Genomic DNA, 19,507 nt, shown 5'->3' on the forward strand with positions numbered 1-19,507 from the left:
CTGCTTTTCTCTGCTTAATTTTGCAGGCTAATATCAACAAGCCAAGGGATATATGCTACCACAGGAAGAAATCTTCAATACCTTTCCTCATAGACTCAATGGCCTAATGTTCATAGTCTGTAAAATAGCTTGTTTACAGACCTCTGTGCATGGTGTATATGGACAAAATGGGGTGCATAAAGCCCCATCTATCGAGAGCACAGATACTGGGACATCAATGATGGTTATTGTTTATGATACCATGGGCAGCATGGTCTAAGCATAAAGAAGGCTATACGTATGCAGGTCACCTTGTTATCATTTGATGGAGTACAGTGCATGCAGAACATTTTTTTTCCCATAATCTTTCAAGATATTTGCTGAAAGAATAAGGTGCAGCAAAATTAATAAATTCTGTGCAGTGAGTAGCCATTGAATGCATGTGCCTTTGGTCAACCATCCTTGAGATCTCGCTTCTGGTGCTAAAGGGCCTTCAGTTTTTGGAAATGTCTTGACTTTCTTGTCTTTCTTGTTACAATGTCATGCGAGTGCATTTCTCATTATTTTGTTTATTTAATCTGTTGTTTCTTGTTTTATTTTTTTGCTTCAATCATGTTTGAGGCTTTATGAGCATAGAATCTGTACCAAAGCTGCAGTAACAGCTTTTATTAGTGCTCAGCCAGATATTTGGTGTTGAATTTTAACCTGTTCTGTTTTACCTGATCTTGAGTGAAAGCCATAATTGGTTGATAATTCAAAGTGCACATTATAATCTGTTTTATTGTGGTTGGACATAGATGTGTGTTGGTATTTTTGATGTGTCTTTCTGTTGATATTTTTCATGATCAAATCACCTGTTGCAGATTGCTAAGGGGAGATGTGAGTCAAAAAGCGGCGATTTTCATTTTAAAAAATTCAATTTATTTTTTTTCACTGTGTCCATAACTTTCATCTCCTCCTTTACATATAAAAAGTTCAGAGCTGTAAATCACACAGAAATTATTAAAAACTAGGTTAATGCTGTCTAATCAAACACTACATTTCTGTGCACACCATTTTATTTTGTATCATGCTACGTCAGTATAGTGTTCTATATTTTGTTTGCAAAGGCCTTACACTTTTTTGAAAAAGAACTCTGGCTAATGTTTGTTTATTAATATTTCATAAAAGCTTTTTATTCATATTCAATATTTGCAGACTCCTAATAATTGCGCATTTGGTTTGGTGGGAATTATTTCTTTGCCATGTTGCCATGTTTCTAGCATAAATCCAAAAAGTTTAAAGATTTACTTCCACTGGTCAGTTCTTCTCGACCGAAGGGCCTAAACTCGGCATCCAGATGTTTTCTGAAAAATAAATATGATTTTATTTGGTTAATACTAAATTTGGCGTTTGTTCCTTAGTTATAAACAAGCTCTGGCATCTTGGGCCCGAGGTTTTAATGAAAGTGCTCTGGTTTTGAAATGCAGGATCAGTCATGGCAGACCACAACTTTGCCGTGTTTCCTGGACATAGTCCACCTGATGAAAAGCGCCCTGTCAAACACAGTGAGCCATCCATTAGTACAAGCATGAGTACTCACCGGGACAAGTCCACAGGCAAGCAGACTCACCAGTGCACCCACTGCGGCAACGTTTTCAAGAAGAGATCACACCTAGTGGAGCACATTCGCACCCACACAGGCGACCGCCCGTATCATTGCAGTGACTGTGATAGCACATTCGCTTATAAGGACAGCCTGGTCAGACACCTGCGCACGCATACGGGTGATCGTCCATACTGTTGTGACCACTGTGACAGCAAATTTTCAGTAAAGAGCAGTTTGGACAGACACCAGCGCACGCATACGGGTGATCGACCGTACCGTTGTGACCACTGTGACAGAAAATTTTCAGTAAAGAGCAGTTTGGACAATCACGTGCGCACCCATACGGGTGATCGTCCGTACCGTTGTGACCACTGTGGCAGTGCATTTGTAGAAAGGAGCCACCTGGTAAAGCACGTCCGCATCCACACTGGTGACAAGCCATACCAGTGCCAGCTGTGCCCCATGGCATTTGCACGAAAGGGAACCCTTGTAGCACACGTGCGGTCCCACAAGGGTGAAAAACCATTCCAGTGTGACTCGTGCTCAAAGGCGTTCTCAGTTAAGTGGAAGTTAAAACACCACAAAGAGACAAGACACTAAAGGAATAGCATTGTTCCATGGTGCCCTTTGGAACACGTTTTGGTAGCTATCCTGTTGGCAACCAGATAACAGCATGCTAGCTAAGTGACCTATGAGAAGTGTTCTATCCTAACATGGTACTCGACTATTGTCCCGAAACATGCGGGTTCGAGCCCGGCTGCGACAGCCGCATTTCAGTGGAGGCGAAATGTTGAAGGCATGTGTACTGTGCGATGTCGGTGCATGTTTAAAGGACCCCAGGTGGTCGAAATTACCAGAGCCCTTAACTACAGCGTCGCTCATTGCGTGAGTCGCTTTGGGATGTTAAACTCCATAAACCAAATGATACCCTATGTCCGTAGTTAGTTAAATTTCAAGCATTAATTTTTAATGCTGACACTACACTGGCACTGGGCTATTCCGTATCTTCTTTTGGAACCACTAGCCTACTATGCTTCCAGACTTCTGTGGAGTAGAGGTAATTGTGACACATAGGGATGACATCACTTCCCATTAAAGAAAGGTTTTCATTGATAATGTATCCAGGATTTATACCTCGTGTTCTCAGCTTTCTGATGAAGATCAGAAGAAAATCTGGCCTTATTGTTTATTGGGATTTATTGCCCTAAGCACACTTGTGTTTATTAAATGTTTTATCACTTTACAGATTCCTATTGCAGCAGCTCTATTTGCATAACGTCAAAAGAAAACATGCTGCTGTGTGATTTTTTCAGTGCAGCATTCTAGTTCTAGCATAATGTATGAGAGAAGAGAACAAAAGATTGCATGGCTAGCTTTTGTTTTTATGTTTTAAGAACTACTTTTTTTTAACCAAAAACATTGAAAGAGGTTCACTGCACTGGTATCACTTGTCAGATTGCTCTTTCTGTGCTGCATGCAAATGGCATATTTTGTGGAATATCGTGGCCTATTTTCAGCCTTTTTGTCGGAGTAGCTGTAGTGCTGGAATTGTGCTTTGAGTTAGCTTCTTCGTAAGGCATACATATTACGGAAGCTAGCCTTGTTGCATTTTCTCAAGGTGTTTATGACAAGAAGGCTATTGGGTTTGTCACCACTGATGCCAGTGTTGCTGTAATTTCTTTGATTCATCATAGGCTGTTCAGCCGATGTGCTTGTAGAAACAATCACTTCGTGGCAGCAAAAAGTCTATCGGTGTGTCTTCAGATTGCGTTTTATTTCTTCTTGTGTGTTCTTTGTTCCTTCGTATGAATATTTTGTTGCACCTGGTGTCAAAAAGTGGTCTCAACATTTTGGCTGTTTGCAGTGCTTTTTTCCTTTATTTATGCTCTGTACTTTAAAACTGAAACCCATTGGTACTCTTTGGTTTCCCATCTGTGTAGGTTTTAGCCCTCCCCATGATTTGTGGCATCACTAGCTGCATTAGTCAGCTCTGTGCCTGCAAGATTACAACTCTGTGTGGTTGCATTCTCTCACTACTGACACAACAGTGAACAATTGTTTTGTTTGTTGGCTTGGAGAAAGATACTTTCATTCTTTGCATCAGGAGTCGTTTACATGAGTTAGGACTGGTAACAATTGGATGGGCAGCAATTAGAACTGCCTACTTAAAAACTATTCCCTAAGTGGTTGCATTACTGTTGCCTGAAACACTTGTGGAGAAACACAGTGCGGCATTTCTAGAGAGCAGCTCTAATCTTGTTTGACATGTATGCTGGTCATAAAGGTTCATCTGGCATAATTGTCTTTCTTTTATCAGGCAAGTTTAGCTCACAGTTGCGCTGTATTGATTGCAATAAAAATGGTTATGTGGCTTTTTCTTGCTGTACTGATGTTTCTCCACCAGGAAAAAAATGTATTTATTGCCAAGAAAATTGGATGAAAAATGTTCCCTCCACCTGATTCAAACTCGGGATATCAGGATCAAAACAGATCCGCCGTTTCTTTTCATAAGTGAATGGCAGTGTATCCTCAGCGATCCACATGAAAAAAATTTTCTTGATGCACTGCATGTTTGCTTGCAAAGACGGCTGCTAGTAGTGACACCTATTTTTCATGTCGGTAGAGTGTGGTGATGTATCTATTTGGGTCGGCTTCAAATTGTCTCATGTGTCCCTTTGGTGTACTATTTCTTGTTTTCATCAAAATCAAATATTTTTCAGCCTCAATATTATTTTTATGCCTTAAGGAAGACAATTTGTTAGTTTTTGTGCGCAAAGCGCTGGGTGTTTATTGCGGAAATGTGGGAAATTGTATACAAAGTGTCGTAATTGAAAACAGCATCATAGATAAGCTGCGACTTGTAAAGTAAACATCCGAAGGGTCGTGGAAGTAATTTCTTTTTCAAAAGTGCACATTATGCTTGACATTGAGAGTAAACAAATTGTTTTACAACTGCCCGCAAAATATGTACTCAGAAAAATGGCAAATGGCTTCCTACCACACTCACTGTTTTGTGAAATAATATTTACTGCATTCACTATGTGGCATAACCAATCTAGCTTATTTGTAACTTGAAGGATTCAAAATTCACCTGAAACAAAGAAGTCACTGTTAGATGCTGTCCACTCTCTGCAAAAGCTACGAGTTCGCTTTATACGACATCGTGCCCTTAACGTGTCGGAAGGTTAAAGTGTATTTTAGAGCGAGTTGCTATTCCACTTTGTAGCAGACAGGGATAAAAAATAGGAAACGGAGAGATACCAGATCATTATTGTGGCACTTTATGCTTCACCATTTTTCTATGTTTAAGCATCTCCCATTTCTGCTTGACAAAATTTGAACTATGTTTCGGAAATTCCTCAATACTTTGTGCATTGCTTCCCATTCAGTTTCAAATAATTACTGTGGAAAAATTTATTCATTGGAACAAAAAAATCTGACAATGCTTGCCTGACATACTGAGTACATTGTGACCAGTTTCCTACAATTTTTCAAAAGATTCACTTCACATCCTTCTAGTCATCACCTTAACACTGTGTTGTCTTTTGAGGCGAGATATGCTATTCACACTATTTTTTAAGCTAAATAGAAGATCTGGTCATTTTTTTTGGGTATTGGTGTGGTATTAAAGGGGCTCCAAAACGTCTTCCGAGGAGAGCACATTAACTCGCTTAATCACTGCACTGTGTTGCCATGAAAACGAGCCAAATAACACTCTTCTACATGCAGCAGACGACCCACAATCGCGCGTCAAAGTTAGCGAGCCGTTCCCGGCGACTTTTCATCCTCGCACCCTCCTTTGTCCCCCATATCTGCTTAGACAAGGTGAGAGGTGGCCATTGGTTAGATTCTTGCAGACTTCAGGCAGCTACAGTGGCCACGGCCAATAAGCCGCTTGGCTCCGGCGGGTCGGGAAGCTCTGCTCCTAGAGGGGGGTCAGGAAGGAGCGCCTACCTTCCAGCGTGCAAAAAGTGACGAGAGGAGAGGGAAAGGCGCCAAGGTGCTGAAATTAGAATTTTAACTACAGATAACTCAGCCTCTACAAAGCGCATTTAAATATGCCTTGCTAAACACTATTCGTGCAGTGACGTGCTTCAATATCACATGCATGCTACAACTTTATTAGAGCACCCTTCACAGCCCCTTTAATACTTCTGTTTGGGTGAGCGGGTTCATTTCTAATAAGGTACGTACTTGCGCGAAGAGGACTGGATGCAACGAAGAAACACATTTGACGTGTTTCGCTCTGTTCATGCCGTACATGTTTGTTCATAGTGTCCTGTCTTCCTGCTAGTATGTACCTTATTAGAGATGGTGGGGTATGTGATAAAACATACATATTCATGCAAACTGCTGCGATGTCTAAGTGGCTGTGGCGTTTGGCTGCCGAGTGCAATGTTGTGGAATGAAATCCTGGCTACTACGGCTGCATTTCGACAGAAGTTGAATGCAAAGAAGTTATGTGCTGTGTGGTGTCAATGCACATCAAAGAACCCCACGTGACAAATTATTCAAAACTAATAGGTACCATGTTTTGGCAGAAACGAAGCCTCACTGTTTCCCAGCTCCAAAATCCCGATTTGCAGCCACTGACCTTCAAAAGTGAGCTGCGGCCTAGGGCGGCTGTAGGCACTGATTTCCAATCATACTATAGGCTAGGTAGTTGTATGTTAAGCACAGTGCCTGTTTGCATATTTTTCTTGTCCAGATTCTTTCATATCTTTTGACTCTATAAGTGATGGATGGTCCCAAGTTCTTTTTATGTGTTGTCCAAAGTGCAGTCATATTTAAAGGAAGCATATTAACATCGCTGCTTAGGGCATTGCAGTTTTTATTTTACTTCCGCTGCTTTTCTCTGTTAATTTTGCAGGGTATTATCAACGAGCCAAGGAATACATGCTACCAGATGAAGAAGCCTGCAATTACAAATCTTCCCAACCCTCATAGCCTCAATGGCCTGATGTTCATAGCCTGTAAAAGAGCTTGCTTACAGGCCTTAGAGCGTGGTCTATACGGACAAAGTGGGGTAGATATAACACGTTTATTGAGAGCACAGATACTGACACATCAATAACGGTTATTGTTTTAAGATACCATGAGCAAGATGGCCTAAGCATAAATAAAGATATAAGTATGCAGGTCACCTTGTTGTCATTTGATAGAGCAAGCAGAATATTTTTTTTCCGCAATATTTCAAGATTTTTGCTGAATTAATAAGGTGCAGTTAAAGTAATACGTTCTGTGCAATGAGTAGCCATTGAATGGATGTATGTGTGGTGAACCATCCTTGATCTCGTTTCTGGTGCTAAAGGGCTTTTAGTTTTTGGAAATGTCTTGCCTTATTTGACTTTGTTGTTACAGTACCATGCGCATTTCTGATTATTTTGTTTATTTTCTCTGCTGCTTCTTGTTTTTGCTTTAGTCATGTCTGAGACCGTATGAAGTATCTCTACCAAAGCTACAGCAACAGCTTTTATTACTGTTCAAGCAGATTTTCAGTGTTGAACTTTAACCTGTTCTGTTTTACCTGCTCTTGAGCGAAAGCCATAATTGGTTGCTTATTCGAAGTGCACATAGAAGTCTGATGATATTTTTTATGTGTATGACACTGCTGACACTAGCTGGCTAAACAGTATCTGTTGCTACATGAGTTTAACTCAAACCTTGACGTCGATTCCATTTTTCGGTTTGTGTTAACAGCACGTGTCTGTTTGCAGAATGAACTGTAGCTTTCTCATCTTTAACTGTAATTTTTAAAAATCTTCCGTATCTTTAAGTGTTTTTTTTTTTAATTTTGTGTCTGAACATGGAAACTATGTTTATGTCTATTACTAAGTGTACGTTAACTTGGTATGTAACGAGGTATGAACCAGCTTTAAGATAGGAGGGTCGCTCAATTGCCTGGCTGATATGTTCTATGCGCAGGCACCAAATGAAAGCACATCTTCGCTGGTGCATGCATATCGCATATGTCACCGTGGCTAGCATCAGGTACAATAAGTTTTTAAAATTCTTGAGTTTATACAATGTCGTACCACACTCTGCCAGTTCACACTAAGTTCACTCTTTACACTACTGCGATACGGGGTCGTTTGTCGTGCTGGCGTCTTCGTCGGTTTAGCTTGACAGACCAGTGCATCAGCGATGACATTTGCATAACGACCAGCCAACCGACCGCCGATCGCCGCCCCATCGGCCTAGTGTAACCGGACGATATACCTATTGCGAAGAATAACTGCGTTCCTATTATTAGCGCTTTTGTGGCACTAGTCAGTCATATATGGGGGACGACTGCTACTTCGATCGCCCGTGGAAGTACAGGGGACAAGAGACCTCGCTGCAGAACATTGCACCAACGAGAGCAGACGACGTTGCTTTGTGTATGCCCTGTTGACGTCGCGATAGCATTCAACATGGCGTTAGCTGCCGGTGGGAGGAGTTCCCCGTTCTCAATTTCGACCGTATTTTTGTGAATATGGAGCGCGTCCAGGGCAGCCAAATTTCTGAAACTGAATCATAAGCTCTTGTATTAGTTACTGAAGCATAAAACTACAATATGAAAAACGACCATGTCATGGCCCCTCCAAGAGTTTCACAGTTGTAATCAAATATTGAGTGATACATTGTGAGCAGAAGCATTTTCTCTGCTGCTGCTGAATACGATGTATGCTTTATTTTATTTTGTTTTGGGTTTGGTGTTTGTAAATATTCTGTGTAAACACTGCTGGTTGTAATTTTTCTTATGTGTTCTCTCGTCACGTTTAATTGTATCCGTAGCATTGGTGGCAATGTGCTAAACGAACCGACAACTCACCAAAAACAAAACATATCATGAGAGTATGATGGAAATTAAAAGATCTCTATTCATATTGTAAAACTTAAGCACTGTAATTTGAGAAATAAGGATCTGTAGTGTTAAATTGGCATAGGAATAAATTGTAGGGGACACTTAAGCTCTGCCTTCCGAGTGACCAATAATTAATTTAGCTGCCATGTGCCATGGTGTGCAGTTTGCTCACTACCCAGTGGGCAGGTTGTGATGATGCGATAAGGTCACATGACCTAGGTGGCCCAGCTGCCTCCTAGGTTACTCTCTGGGGACTGCCTGGCAGAGCCATGCCCGTGACTTTTCGCTCACAACCCCGGCAGCACTGATAATTGATTTTTTGGTGAACGGGGCCTTTAGCCTCGTCGCGATGAGAACGCATCATACCTACTGAAGCACCATCCCGTGGTGAAACCTTGCTGTTATCGGTATATATCCCATAACATGACCACACCTCTGTAAACTATTACTTATTTTTGGATAAGAAGTGTCCATCATATCTGATTATAATTTATGCTCGCTCCAATGCACCTTTTGAGCAGTGCTCCCTTCACCACGGTGGCTTAGTGGTGAGGGCGCTCGGCTACTGAGCCGAAGTTCATGGTTTCGAACCTGGCTGCGGCAGCCACGTTTCGATGGAGGTGAAAGGCAGGAGTGCCCATGTACTGTGCAATGTCAGTGCACATTAAAGATCGCCGAGTGGTCAAAATTATTCTGGACAGGACTATGGCAGCTCTTTCTCTTTCTTCTTTCACTCCCACATTCTTCCCTTCCCTTGTGGTGTGGTCCTGGGTGTCCATGACATAAGTGAGACAATTAGTGTGCATTTCCTTTCCCCAGAAACCATTTTTCAGTTTTCAATTTTTGCATCACTAATGATGTGCTTTCAACTTTCATTCCTAGATGGTGCCACAGTGCTTTACATTCCTTGGTTGACATGGTAGCCATGTTCCACTGAAATTTCCAAGGAGGTACACATCACTGTACATAACAACTCTGGGTGTGGAGACTGAAATGGTCGCTATGCTCTACCATCACTGCCTAATTAATATTTGACGGCTGTAACTGTGTCAGCTTTAGTTCATTATTTTTTTCTGGTGCATGATTGTCGTCATGCTCACTGATCATTGTTTCCAGCATAGGGGCACATGAAACAGGCTCATTGACTGTTTGAAAAATTCCTGGTAAAAACTTTTTATCGCATTTGTCACAAAACCATTGTGGAGTCGAACACCGTAGACAGTAAGCTTTTTGTTGTGGTGAAAAAGTATTGATGCCTAAAATTAAGTTGTTGGTCTTATTAGGAGTGTCTGTCTTTCCATGCTCTGTAGGTGGAATTATTTTCCTCGTGTTTTGAATTACACATTTAAGTTGCCATGGGCTACATTTTTCTGTTCAATGCAAATAAACTGTTACCTTTTTTTACTGGTTTTGTCAAACACTGAAAGGTAATGTAATTGTCACTCAAAATGTGTCATTCTAGTTCAAGCCAGGCTGTGTTTTTTGTATTAATGTGATGACACCTAAAGAAAGTACCTTTTTCAAGGCTTGGTCACTGGTCACTGACCAAGGTCAACAAAAAATGACGTTTCGGGAGCGCTACGGCTTAGAGCTTGTTGCTCTAAGCAGTCAAAAATTTTGGCTTAAGTTTTTGTGTTGAGGGACATACTGTGGTGCACACAAACAGATACTTTGCTTACATGAATTGGTTTAATACCAATCCTGATGACACTGCAGAGTGAATTCAGGAATGAACATATGCGCTGCGGTAGTGTGTAGGTTGCAGGTGAATTGGATAAAAATTGGGTTTTTTTGGGCCTTACCCCACACTGGGGCTCTGTCGGTCTGCTACCGGTGTTTTGTACCTTTTAATTTTAGTCACAATGTGAATTCACTTCTCTAATTCTTTTCGAGTACTTTTCCAGCTTAGCTGCTGGCATCAGATAAGTACCAACGCTATAGCAAAGAAACCTCTCGCTTTAAATCTAGGGGTGCCTCTCAAAGGCCTTCCCTTCTTGCAACAAACATGTTGAGGGGGCAACAAAGTGGCCTCATTGGCCTGACAGTGAGTGTGTCCTTTCTACCTGTGTATCTTTCCACTGGTGTATGCACTCTCACTTTAAAGGCAATGGAGCTGTTTCATGTATCAGGTAAGCCCGAAAGGGCTCCTGTAAAGTTGTTTTCATGCTGGTGCCTTAGCAGTTCTACTGCATTCAAATAAAGTACTGTATTGGCCTCACCACTGATTAATGTGGCAGAAGGAATGGTGAAACACTTATGACTAGAAAGGCAGAACAACCACCGTGCAGGGGATTCAATTGAGGGCCTTCTTTGTAGCTGCCGGAGCTCTTTATTTATGTGCACAATGAGAAATGAGTCTCTTTGCTGGCATTGTTGCAGTTGGCATTGCACTTGACTTCTTTCTAGGTAAACCAAGCAAGTTGTGCACCGTGAAGTGGCAGTATTCGAACATTCCAGTCATTAAGCACTCGTGTTGGATGTATGAACGGCAGCTGTCCAGTGATTTAAGTGGCTGCTATGGGACTTTCGTTAGGATATCACTGTTATGTTCTCCCCTGGAGATGGGGAAAGTTGGAGAATTTTTCTTTTTTTAAATGCATGCTTCTACACTTCAAGTCTGTCCTGTAAATATCTGCATGAGTGAGGTTACTGTGCGTGTGCTAAAACTCTAGATCAGGAAGCATAGGGACTGCAGAGCAGAATTCGATAGAGTGATCTGACTTTGAGGAACAACCGTGTGATGCAGTGTGTACCATGAGTGTCGTTCCGGTACTGCTTTATTGTCAGCAGTCCCTACTTGCAGCACCAATCAGGTCTTGACACTGAAAAACGTTAAGAGTGGGCACAAATTACAGTCTACCACTGAGCGGTTTATAAAGTGAAGAGTTCCTTTCTACCAAATGAATTTGTTTTGTTATCCACTATTATGCCACAAGAAATATGCTTCTACCACTTCTATTGGACATGACTAAGATATTATCATTGTTTATACTGGAAGCAGCTCTGCTTGCGGCATCGTGTGAGGCTTATGCTGCTTTGCTCTGCCTATTTTACAAGACAGTGCGGACAAGCCAAGAAGCGCCTGCTGTCGGCAATGCACCTTTCTGAACAACTCTTGCGAACATTAACATTTCCAAGTGTTTCAGTGTTCTTGGCCGTTCAAATGCATTGTCTGGGCAATCATTGTCTGGGGTTTGCACACAAAACAGTACATCAGGCCTTGTCTTTTTTGCTCTATGAGTACAGCCAGATCCCTTCCCCTTCCAAGTTCAATATGAACTTGAGTATTGGAATACACAAAGCATGCATACAAAGAATGCTGCTATGGCTTTGAAGCTTTGCTTCTGCATGAGCTAATTTGCTGTTCTTTATTTTGCAGCATTATAATCAATGCTGAGAAGACAAGATGCTTGCGGAAGAATGTTTTGAAATCAACTGCGGTCAAGCTGTATGCAAATGCATATAGCTTATTGCTCACATTCTGTAGAAGAGCATATTCAGTGATCCAAAGGGGTGAAACTCTGCAGGCAAACCAAATCAGTCTTCAAATCCAACATGCCCAGTCACCAAGGCTTAAATTACAAACATTGTAGAAGATACCTTATGTGGCATGGCACTAAAGCATACAGCAAATGTCATGTTCAAACCTACGTAGGCATATAATAAGCAAGATGCCTATAGTACTTTTTCTTTCTTGTCCATTATCTTTCCTATCTTTTTGCGTCGAGAACTAATGGTTAGTTCAGAGTAATTTTTTTGTGTTTTGTTGTACAGTCATTTCTAAAGCAAGTGTTCAAACATCTCTTCTCGTGGCACTGCAGTTTGTATTTTACTTCCACTGTTTTTCTCTGCTTAATTTTGCAGGCTGATATCGAGCCAAGGGGTATATGCTACCACAGGAAGAAATCTTCAATACCTATCCTTATAGGCTCAATGGCCTGATGTTCATAGTTTGTAAAATAGCTTGTTTACAGACCTCAGTGCGTGGTGTATATGGACAAATGGGGTGCATGAAGCCCTTTCTATCGAGAGCACAGATACTGGGACATCAACGATGGTTATTGTTTAAGATATTATGGGCAACATGGTCTAAGCATAAAGAAGGGTATACGTATACAGGTCACCTTGTTGTCATTTGATGGAGCACAATGCAAGCAGAACATTTTTTTTTTCATAATCTTTCAAGATATTTGCTGAAAGAATAAGGTGCAGTAAAAGAAATACATTCTGTGCAGTGAGTAGCCATTGAATGCATGTGCCTTTGGTCAACAATCCTTGAGATCTCGCTTCTGGTGCTTAAGGGCCTTTAATTTTTCGAAATGTCTCGCCTTGTCTTTCGTGTTACAGTGACATGCGAGTGCATTTCTCATTATTTTGTTTATTTTCTCTGCTGTTTCTTGTTTTTTTCCTTTAGCCATGGTTGAGGCTTTATGATAAGAGCATCTCTACCAAAGCTGCAGTAACAGCTTTTATTGCTGCTCAGCCAGATATTCGGTGCTGAATTTTAACCTGTTCTGTTTTACCTGAAAGCCATAATTGGTTGCTAATTCAATGTTTGCAATATAATCTGCTTTGTTGTGGTTGGACATAGAAGTCTGTTGATATTTTTCATGTGTATAACATTGCTGACACTAGCTGGCTAAGTAATATCTATTCCTACATGCGTTTAACACAAACCTTGACATTTATTTCATTTCTAGGTTTGTGGCAATATGTGTCTGCTTGTGTAATGAAGTGTTGCATTCTTATCTTTAGATGCATTTTTATTAAATTTTGTGTGTTAACATGGAACCGTGCTTCTTTCTATTACAATGTGTATGTTAGTTTCATATGTGACAAAGTATGAACCAGCTTTGAGATGGGAGGGTTTTGTGCTCTTACAGTCTGCCGGTAATCATGAGCTTTTTGCTGGCTCAAATGCCAACTGTAGGGAGAATTCAAAGAAGAAAATTTCGCTTCACAACTATGCTATCTTTAATCCCTCCAGTCACAGTTCGTTTTTATATGCACATTATATTTGCATATAATATATGCATATTATATATGCAACTTATTTATTAACGACATAGTAAACATCACCGACCAAGCATCGTTTTTTATTTATGCAGACGACACAAGTATTTTCCTCTCAACGAATGACTGCGATGCCCTGATAGACAAAGGAAACAATATTTTATGCCAACTAAACACCTGGACAGAACTAAATGGGTTAAAAATAAATGTGAATAAAAGCAAGGCTGTTATCTTCCGACCAAGGAATAAACTTCTGCATACAAATAAAAAGCTACTACTTAATTCAGAGGAGATTGAGATAGTAGAAAAATATAAAACACTTGGAGTCGTCTTTCACGAAACAATGTCATGGGACCATCATGTAGATACTATCTTGCCTAAACTCGCTCGAATCGTAGGACACCTATATCGCCTGAAAACAATGCTTCCTTCGAGGATTAAGGAGCTCATATACAAATTGTTGTTTTTGTCCCATTTAAATTATTGTCACCTTGTCTGGGGCATGACCACTCTGAATAATCTAGACAAAATTTATCTACTTCAAAAGAAAGCGATAAGGTGCATATTCCAGCTTAGTTTCAACCAGCATACAAACCAGTACTTTGAAGATGCATGTATTATGAAAATTTTTGACATCTATAGTTTTCAACTGCTTTCGAGATATAAGAAGGAGCTACTTCGTCATACTGATTATTTGGGGAGACTGGCCTCCCTAACGCCGAGCGAGAAGCTGTATAACACTAGACAACACTCCCCGTGGCAGACTAAAACTCCAAGAACAAACTACGGATTACAAATGATTGCCTTCCAGTTGCCTAAACACCTAAACACGTTACATCATAAAAATATTGGCATAATTAGTACGCCGATCCGTGACCTTTGTAAACATTTCCTGTGTTTCAAAAATTAGTCTGCTTTTATAATCTTTTCATTTTTCCTTTTTTATTCAGTGTTTGCATCAAACGTTTGTAGTACTAATTTTGTTATTGTGATACTGTTGCACAATATGTATTCTTTGTTCCGCTGAAGCCTTTGTATATGTAGGGGCCGAGGGCTCGTCAAGCCTTGCTGGCTTTTTTCCTCGGCCCTTTTCATCGTTGTGATGAATAAATCTCTATTATTATTATTATTATTATTATTATTATTATTATTATTATTATTATTATTATTATATTTGGTGTCTGGTGTCCAGTGAAACGGAGCAGCGAAGGACTGACTTTGCAATGCGACTGAGCCAGTTCCACTCGGCCAGCTGTAGCTATCACGTCACTTCAGGTTTAACCAGACCATAACCACAGCCTTTTTTGTGTGCTTTCATTTGCTTGTTTTGCTACCTTTAGTCCTCTAAAGGCCTAAATTGTGATTTGTTTAGATAGTTACTCATCTTGTGACAGGAATGAGTTTGAGGCCTTGAAGTTAAGTCATGGTACAGACATATGAGAAGCTGTAGATATTGCAAATAGGAATGGTTGTGTAAATATTTGAAATTTCTATTATAAATATAATATGTTTGTTATTCGGTTTGTATTCAGTTCAAGAAATTAGTATCTAACAGTTTTTGAATGTTGGAAAATTTGAAATACTTAGCAGAAATCGAATACTATGCTGACTTTCGTTAATCCATTCATGGCAAAACCAAAATATTGCCAAATTATCCGAATATTAAGTTTAAGGTGTCTGTCAGGTAAACTGTGCAATGGAATTTGTTTCTGTCCTTCATCGGGTGGACCGTTATCATACGGGCACTGATTGGCTTGGACATCAGGCAAAATTCTGCTAGTGGGTTGGTCACATCACATGAACTGAGAACATGATGGGTAACCACCTGCTTCAAACAATCATAGATTGAGAACACATCTTTTCATCACCAGCAGCAGCCTGACTACGCCCACTGCAGGCCAAAGGCCTCTCCCATGTCTCTCGAATTAACACTCTCCTTTGCCGGCTGTGCCCATGATATATCTGCAAGCTGCTGAATCTCATCAGCCCACCTAACTTTCTACTGCCCCCTGCTACTGTAGCAACAGTAAAAAAAAAAGCTATGGAAATTTCCGTTGGAACTGATTGGACATTCCAACTGGTTTTAGTTGGATCTTCCAATCGGTTCCAGTCGTGTTTTTATCCAACCAACCAATCAACCTCGCTAAATCCAACTGGACCAACAAATTGGATGCATTAGGCCCTAGCAGTTAGTGCGTCCAGAAAATATTCACGAAATATACCTCACAATAGGTGCAAAATATTTCTACAACTTAACATATTATGAATATGATTAACGAAAACTGATTTGTGATTATATTAGAGAGACACTGTGTCTCTTGTTCTTCCAGTACACCGAAACTGCACAGTTGTCACAGGCTTATCACTGTTTGCACATTGAGCTTCGTTGCAAGGCTTCACTGCATTTTTTTTGTCAGTGATGTGGAAGGGGGCATTTTATAACAACCTTTGAATAAATCGGTAATTCTTCCAGTCCCTCGAAACTGGAATTAATCAGGTTTTGCTACCCATAATGTTACCTTCAATTGTTGGATCATATGAATTCACTGATTTCATTTTGTTACTCATATTGCATGATCACATCACCTGTTGCGTATTATTAAGGGGACATGTTTGTCAAAAAGCGGCGATTTTCATTTTAAAAATTCAATTTATTTTTTTTTACTGTGTCTAACTTTCATCTCTCCTCTTTTACATATAAAAAGTTCAGAGCTGGAAATCATCCAGAAATTATTAAAACACTCGGTTAATGCTGTCTAATAAAACACTATACATTTCTGTGCACACCATCGTATTTTGTACAGTGTTGAGTCAGTATAGTGTTTTATATTTTGGTTGCAAAGGCCTGAACTTTTTGAAAAAGAACTCCGGGCAATGTTTGCTTATTAATATTTCATAACATCTTTTATTCATATTCAATATTTAAATATTTGCAGACTACAATAATTGCGCATTTGGGTTGGTGGGAATTATTTCTTTGCCATGTTCCTTACATATATCCAAGAAGTTGGAAGATTTACTTCCACTGGACAGTTCTTCTCGACTGAAGGGCCCAAACTCTGCATCCAGATGTTTGCTGGAAAATAAGATATGACTTGATACTAAATTTGGCTTTTGTTTCCTTGTCATAAACAAGCTCTGGCATCTTGGGCCCTAGGTTTTAATGCAAGTGCTCTTGTTTTGAAATGCAGGATCAGTCATGGCAGACCAGAACGTTGGCGTGTTTCCTGGAGAAATTCCACCTGATGAAAAGTGCCCGGTCAACTACAGTGTGCCATTCATTAGTACAAGCATGAGTACTCACCGGGACAAGCCCACAGGCAAGCAGATTCACCAGTGCACCCACTGCGGCAACATTTTCAAGCAGAGATCACACCTGGTGGAGCACATTCGCACCCACGCAGGCGACCGCCCGTATCGTTGCAGTTACTGTGATAGCGCATTCGTTTCTAGGGGCAGCCTGGTCAGACACCTGCGTACCCATACGGGTGATCGTCCATACCGTTGTGACCACTGTGGCAGCACATTTTCTATAAAGAGCAATTTGGACAGACACCAGCGCACGCATACGGGTGATCGTCCATACCGTTGTGACCACTGTGGCAGCACATTTGTAGAAATGGGCCACCTCGTAACACACGTCCGCATCCAGACTGGTGAGAAGCCATTCCAGTGTCAGCTGTGCCCCATGGCCTTTGCACAAAAGGGATCCCTTGTGGCACATGTGCGGTCGCACAAGGGTGAAAAACCATTCCAGTGTGACTTGTGCTCAAAGGCGTTCTCAGTTAAGTGGAAGTTAAAACACCACAGAGACAAGACACTGAAGGAATAGCAGTGTTCCATGATGCCCTTTGGAACGCGTTTTGGTAGCTATCCTGTTGTAACCAGATAGCAGCATCCTATCTGGGTGACCTATGAGAAGCGTGCTATGCTGTCATGGTGCTCGACTGCTGTCCCGAAAGACCAGGGTTTGATCCTGGCTGTGATGGCCGCATTTCAATGGAGCCGAAATGTTGAACGCATGTGTATTGTGCGATGTCGGTGCACGTTTAAAGGACCCCAGGCAGTCGAAGCTACCGGAGTCTTCACTGCGGCGTCGCTCGTAGCCTGAGTCGCTTTTGGATGTTAAACTCCATAAACCAAATGATACTCTATGTCCGTAGTTAGTTTAATTTGCAAGCATTGTTTAATTTTTAATGCTGACACTACACTGGCACTGGGCTATTCCGTATCTTCTTTTGGAACCACTAGCCTACTATGCTTCCAGACTTATGTGGACTAGAGCAAATTGTGACACATAGGGATGACATCACTTCCCAATAAAGAAAGGTTTTCAGTGATAATGTGTCCAGGATTTATACCTCGTGTTCGCAGCTTTCCAATGAAGATCAGAAGAAAATCTGGCCTTATTGTTTATTGAAATTTATTCCCCTCAGCACACTTGTGTTGCTTAGATGTTTTATCACTTTACGGATTCCTATTGAAGCAGCTCTATTGACATAACGTCAAAAGAAAATCTGCTGTGTTGTTTTTTCAGTGTGGCACTCTGGTAGTGCTAGCAGAATGTATGAGAGAAGAGAACAAAAGATTGCATGGCTTGCTTCAGTTTTTAGGCTTTAAGAACTAATCTTTTTAACCAAAAGCACGAAAAAGTTTCACTGCACTGGTGTCACTTGTCAGATTGCTCTTTCTGTGCTGCGTGCAAATGGCATATTTTGTGGAATATTGCAGCCTATTCTCAGCCTTTTTGTCAGAATAGCAGTTGTGCTGGAATTGTGCTTTGAGTTAGCTTCTTCGTAAGGTGTTTGTGTTACTGAACCTAGCCTTGTCATATTTTCATTGGGTGTTTATGACAAGAAGGCTATACGGTTTGTCACCACTGATGTCAGTGTTTCTGTAATTGCTGTGAATCATCATAGGCTGTTCAGCTGATGTGCTTGTAGAAACAATCACTTCGTAGCATCGAGAAGTCTTTCAGCATGTTTTCTGTTTACATTTTATTTCTTGTGTGTTCTTGGTTCCTTTGTAGGAGTGTTTTGTTACACCTGCTGCCAAATGTCGTCTCGGCATTCTTGCTGTTTGCAGTGCTTATTTCCTTATTTGTGCTCTGTACATTAAAACTCAAAAGCATTGGTACTCTTTGGTTTCCCATCTGTGCAAGTTTTAGCCCTCCCCATGATTTCTGGTGTCACTAGCTGCATTAGTCAGCTCTGTGCCTGCACGATTACTACTCTGAGTGGTTGCATTCCCTCACTACTGACACAACAGTGAACAATTGTTTTGTTGGTTGGCTTGGAGAAAGATGCTTTCATTCTTTGCATCAGGAGTCATTTACTTGAGTTAGGGTTGGTAACATTTGGACGAGCAGCAATCAGAACTGCGTACTTAAAAATTACTCCCCAAACTGTGGTTTCATTACTGTAGTCTGAAACACTTGTGGAGAAATACAGTGCAGCATTTGTAGAGTGCAGCTATAATCTTGTTTGACATGTATGCTGGTCATAAACTAGCATCATTGTCTTTACTTTATTGGGCAGTGTTAGCTGACAGTTGCGCTGTATTGTTTGTAATAAAACGGGTTATGTGGCTCTTTCTTGCTATACTGATGTGTCTCCAGCAGCAAAAAAAATGCATTTATTGCCAAGAAAATGTGATGAAAAATGTTCCCTCCACCTGATCCATACTCAAGACATCAGGATCAAAACAGATCCGCAGTGACTGCTTATAAGAGAATGGCAGTGTACCCTCAGCGATCCACATGAAAAAAATTGTCTTGATGCACTGCGTGTTTGCTTGCAAAGACGGCTGCTAGTGGTGACACCTATATGTTATGTTGGTAGTGTGGTGATATATCGATTTGTGTCGGATTCAAATTGTCTTATGTGTCCCTTTGGTGTGCTATTTCTTGTTATCATCAAAATTAAGTAATTTTCAGCCTCAATAGTATTTTCATGCCTTAAGAAAGACAATTTGTTAGTTCTTCAGTGCAAACCACTGGATGTTTTATTGCGGAAATGTGGGAAGTTGTGTACACACTGTCGTAATTAATGAAAACAGCAACGCACATAAGCCGCGACTCA

General features: G+C 40.7%; 1 protein-coding gene across 1 annotated transcript; it reads left to right on the forward strand.

Moving 5' to 3' along the window:
• Window positions 1-1,456: 1,456 nt before the first annotated feature.
• LOC144112606 (uncharacterized) lies at window positions 1,457-17,571 on the forward strand. The gene is made up of 4 exons (XM_077645404.1): window positions 1,457-1,661; window positions 1,791-1,990; window positions 10,519-10,543; window positions 16,619-17,571. The coding sequence occupies exons 1-4, from the start codon at window positions 1,457-1,459 to the stop codon at window positions 17,257-17,259; spliced, it is 1,071 nt and encodes a 356-aa protein (XP_077501530.1). The 3' UTR covers window positions 17,260-17,571.
• Window positions 17,572-19,507: the final 1,936 nt, after the last annotated feature.

Source organism: Amblyomma americanum, unplaced genomic scaffold (assembly GCF_052857255.1).
Source record: "Amblyomma americanum isolate KBUSLIRL-KWMA unplaced genomic scaffold, ASM5285725v1 scaffold_428, whole genome shotgun sequence".
In the NCBI taxonomy this organism is placed as follows: Eukaryota; Metazoa; Arthropoda; class Arachnida; order Ixodida; family Ixodidae; genus Amblyomma; species Amblyomma americanum.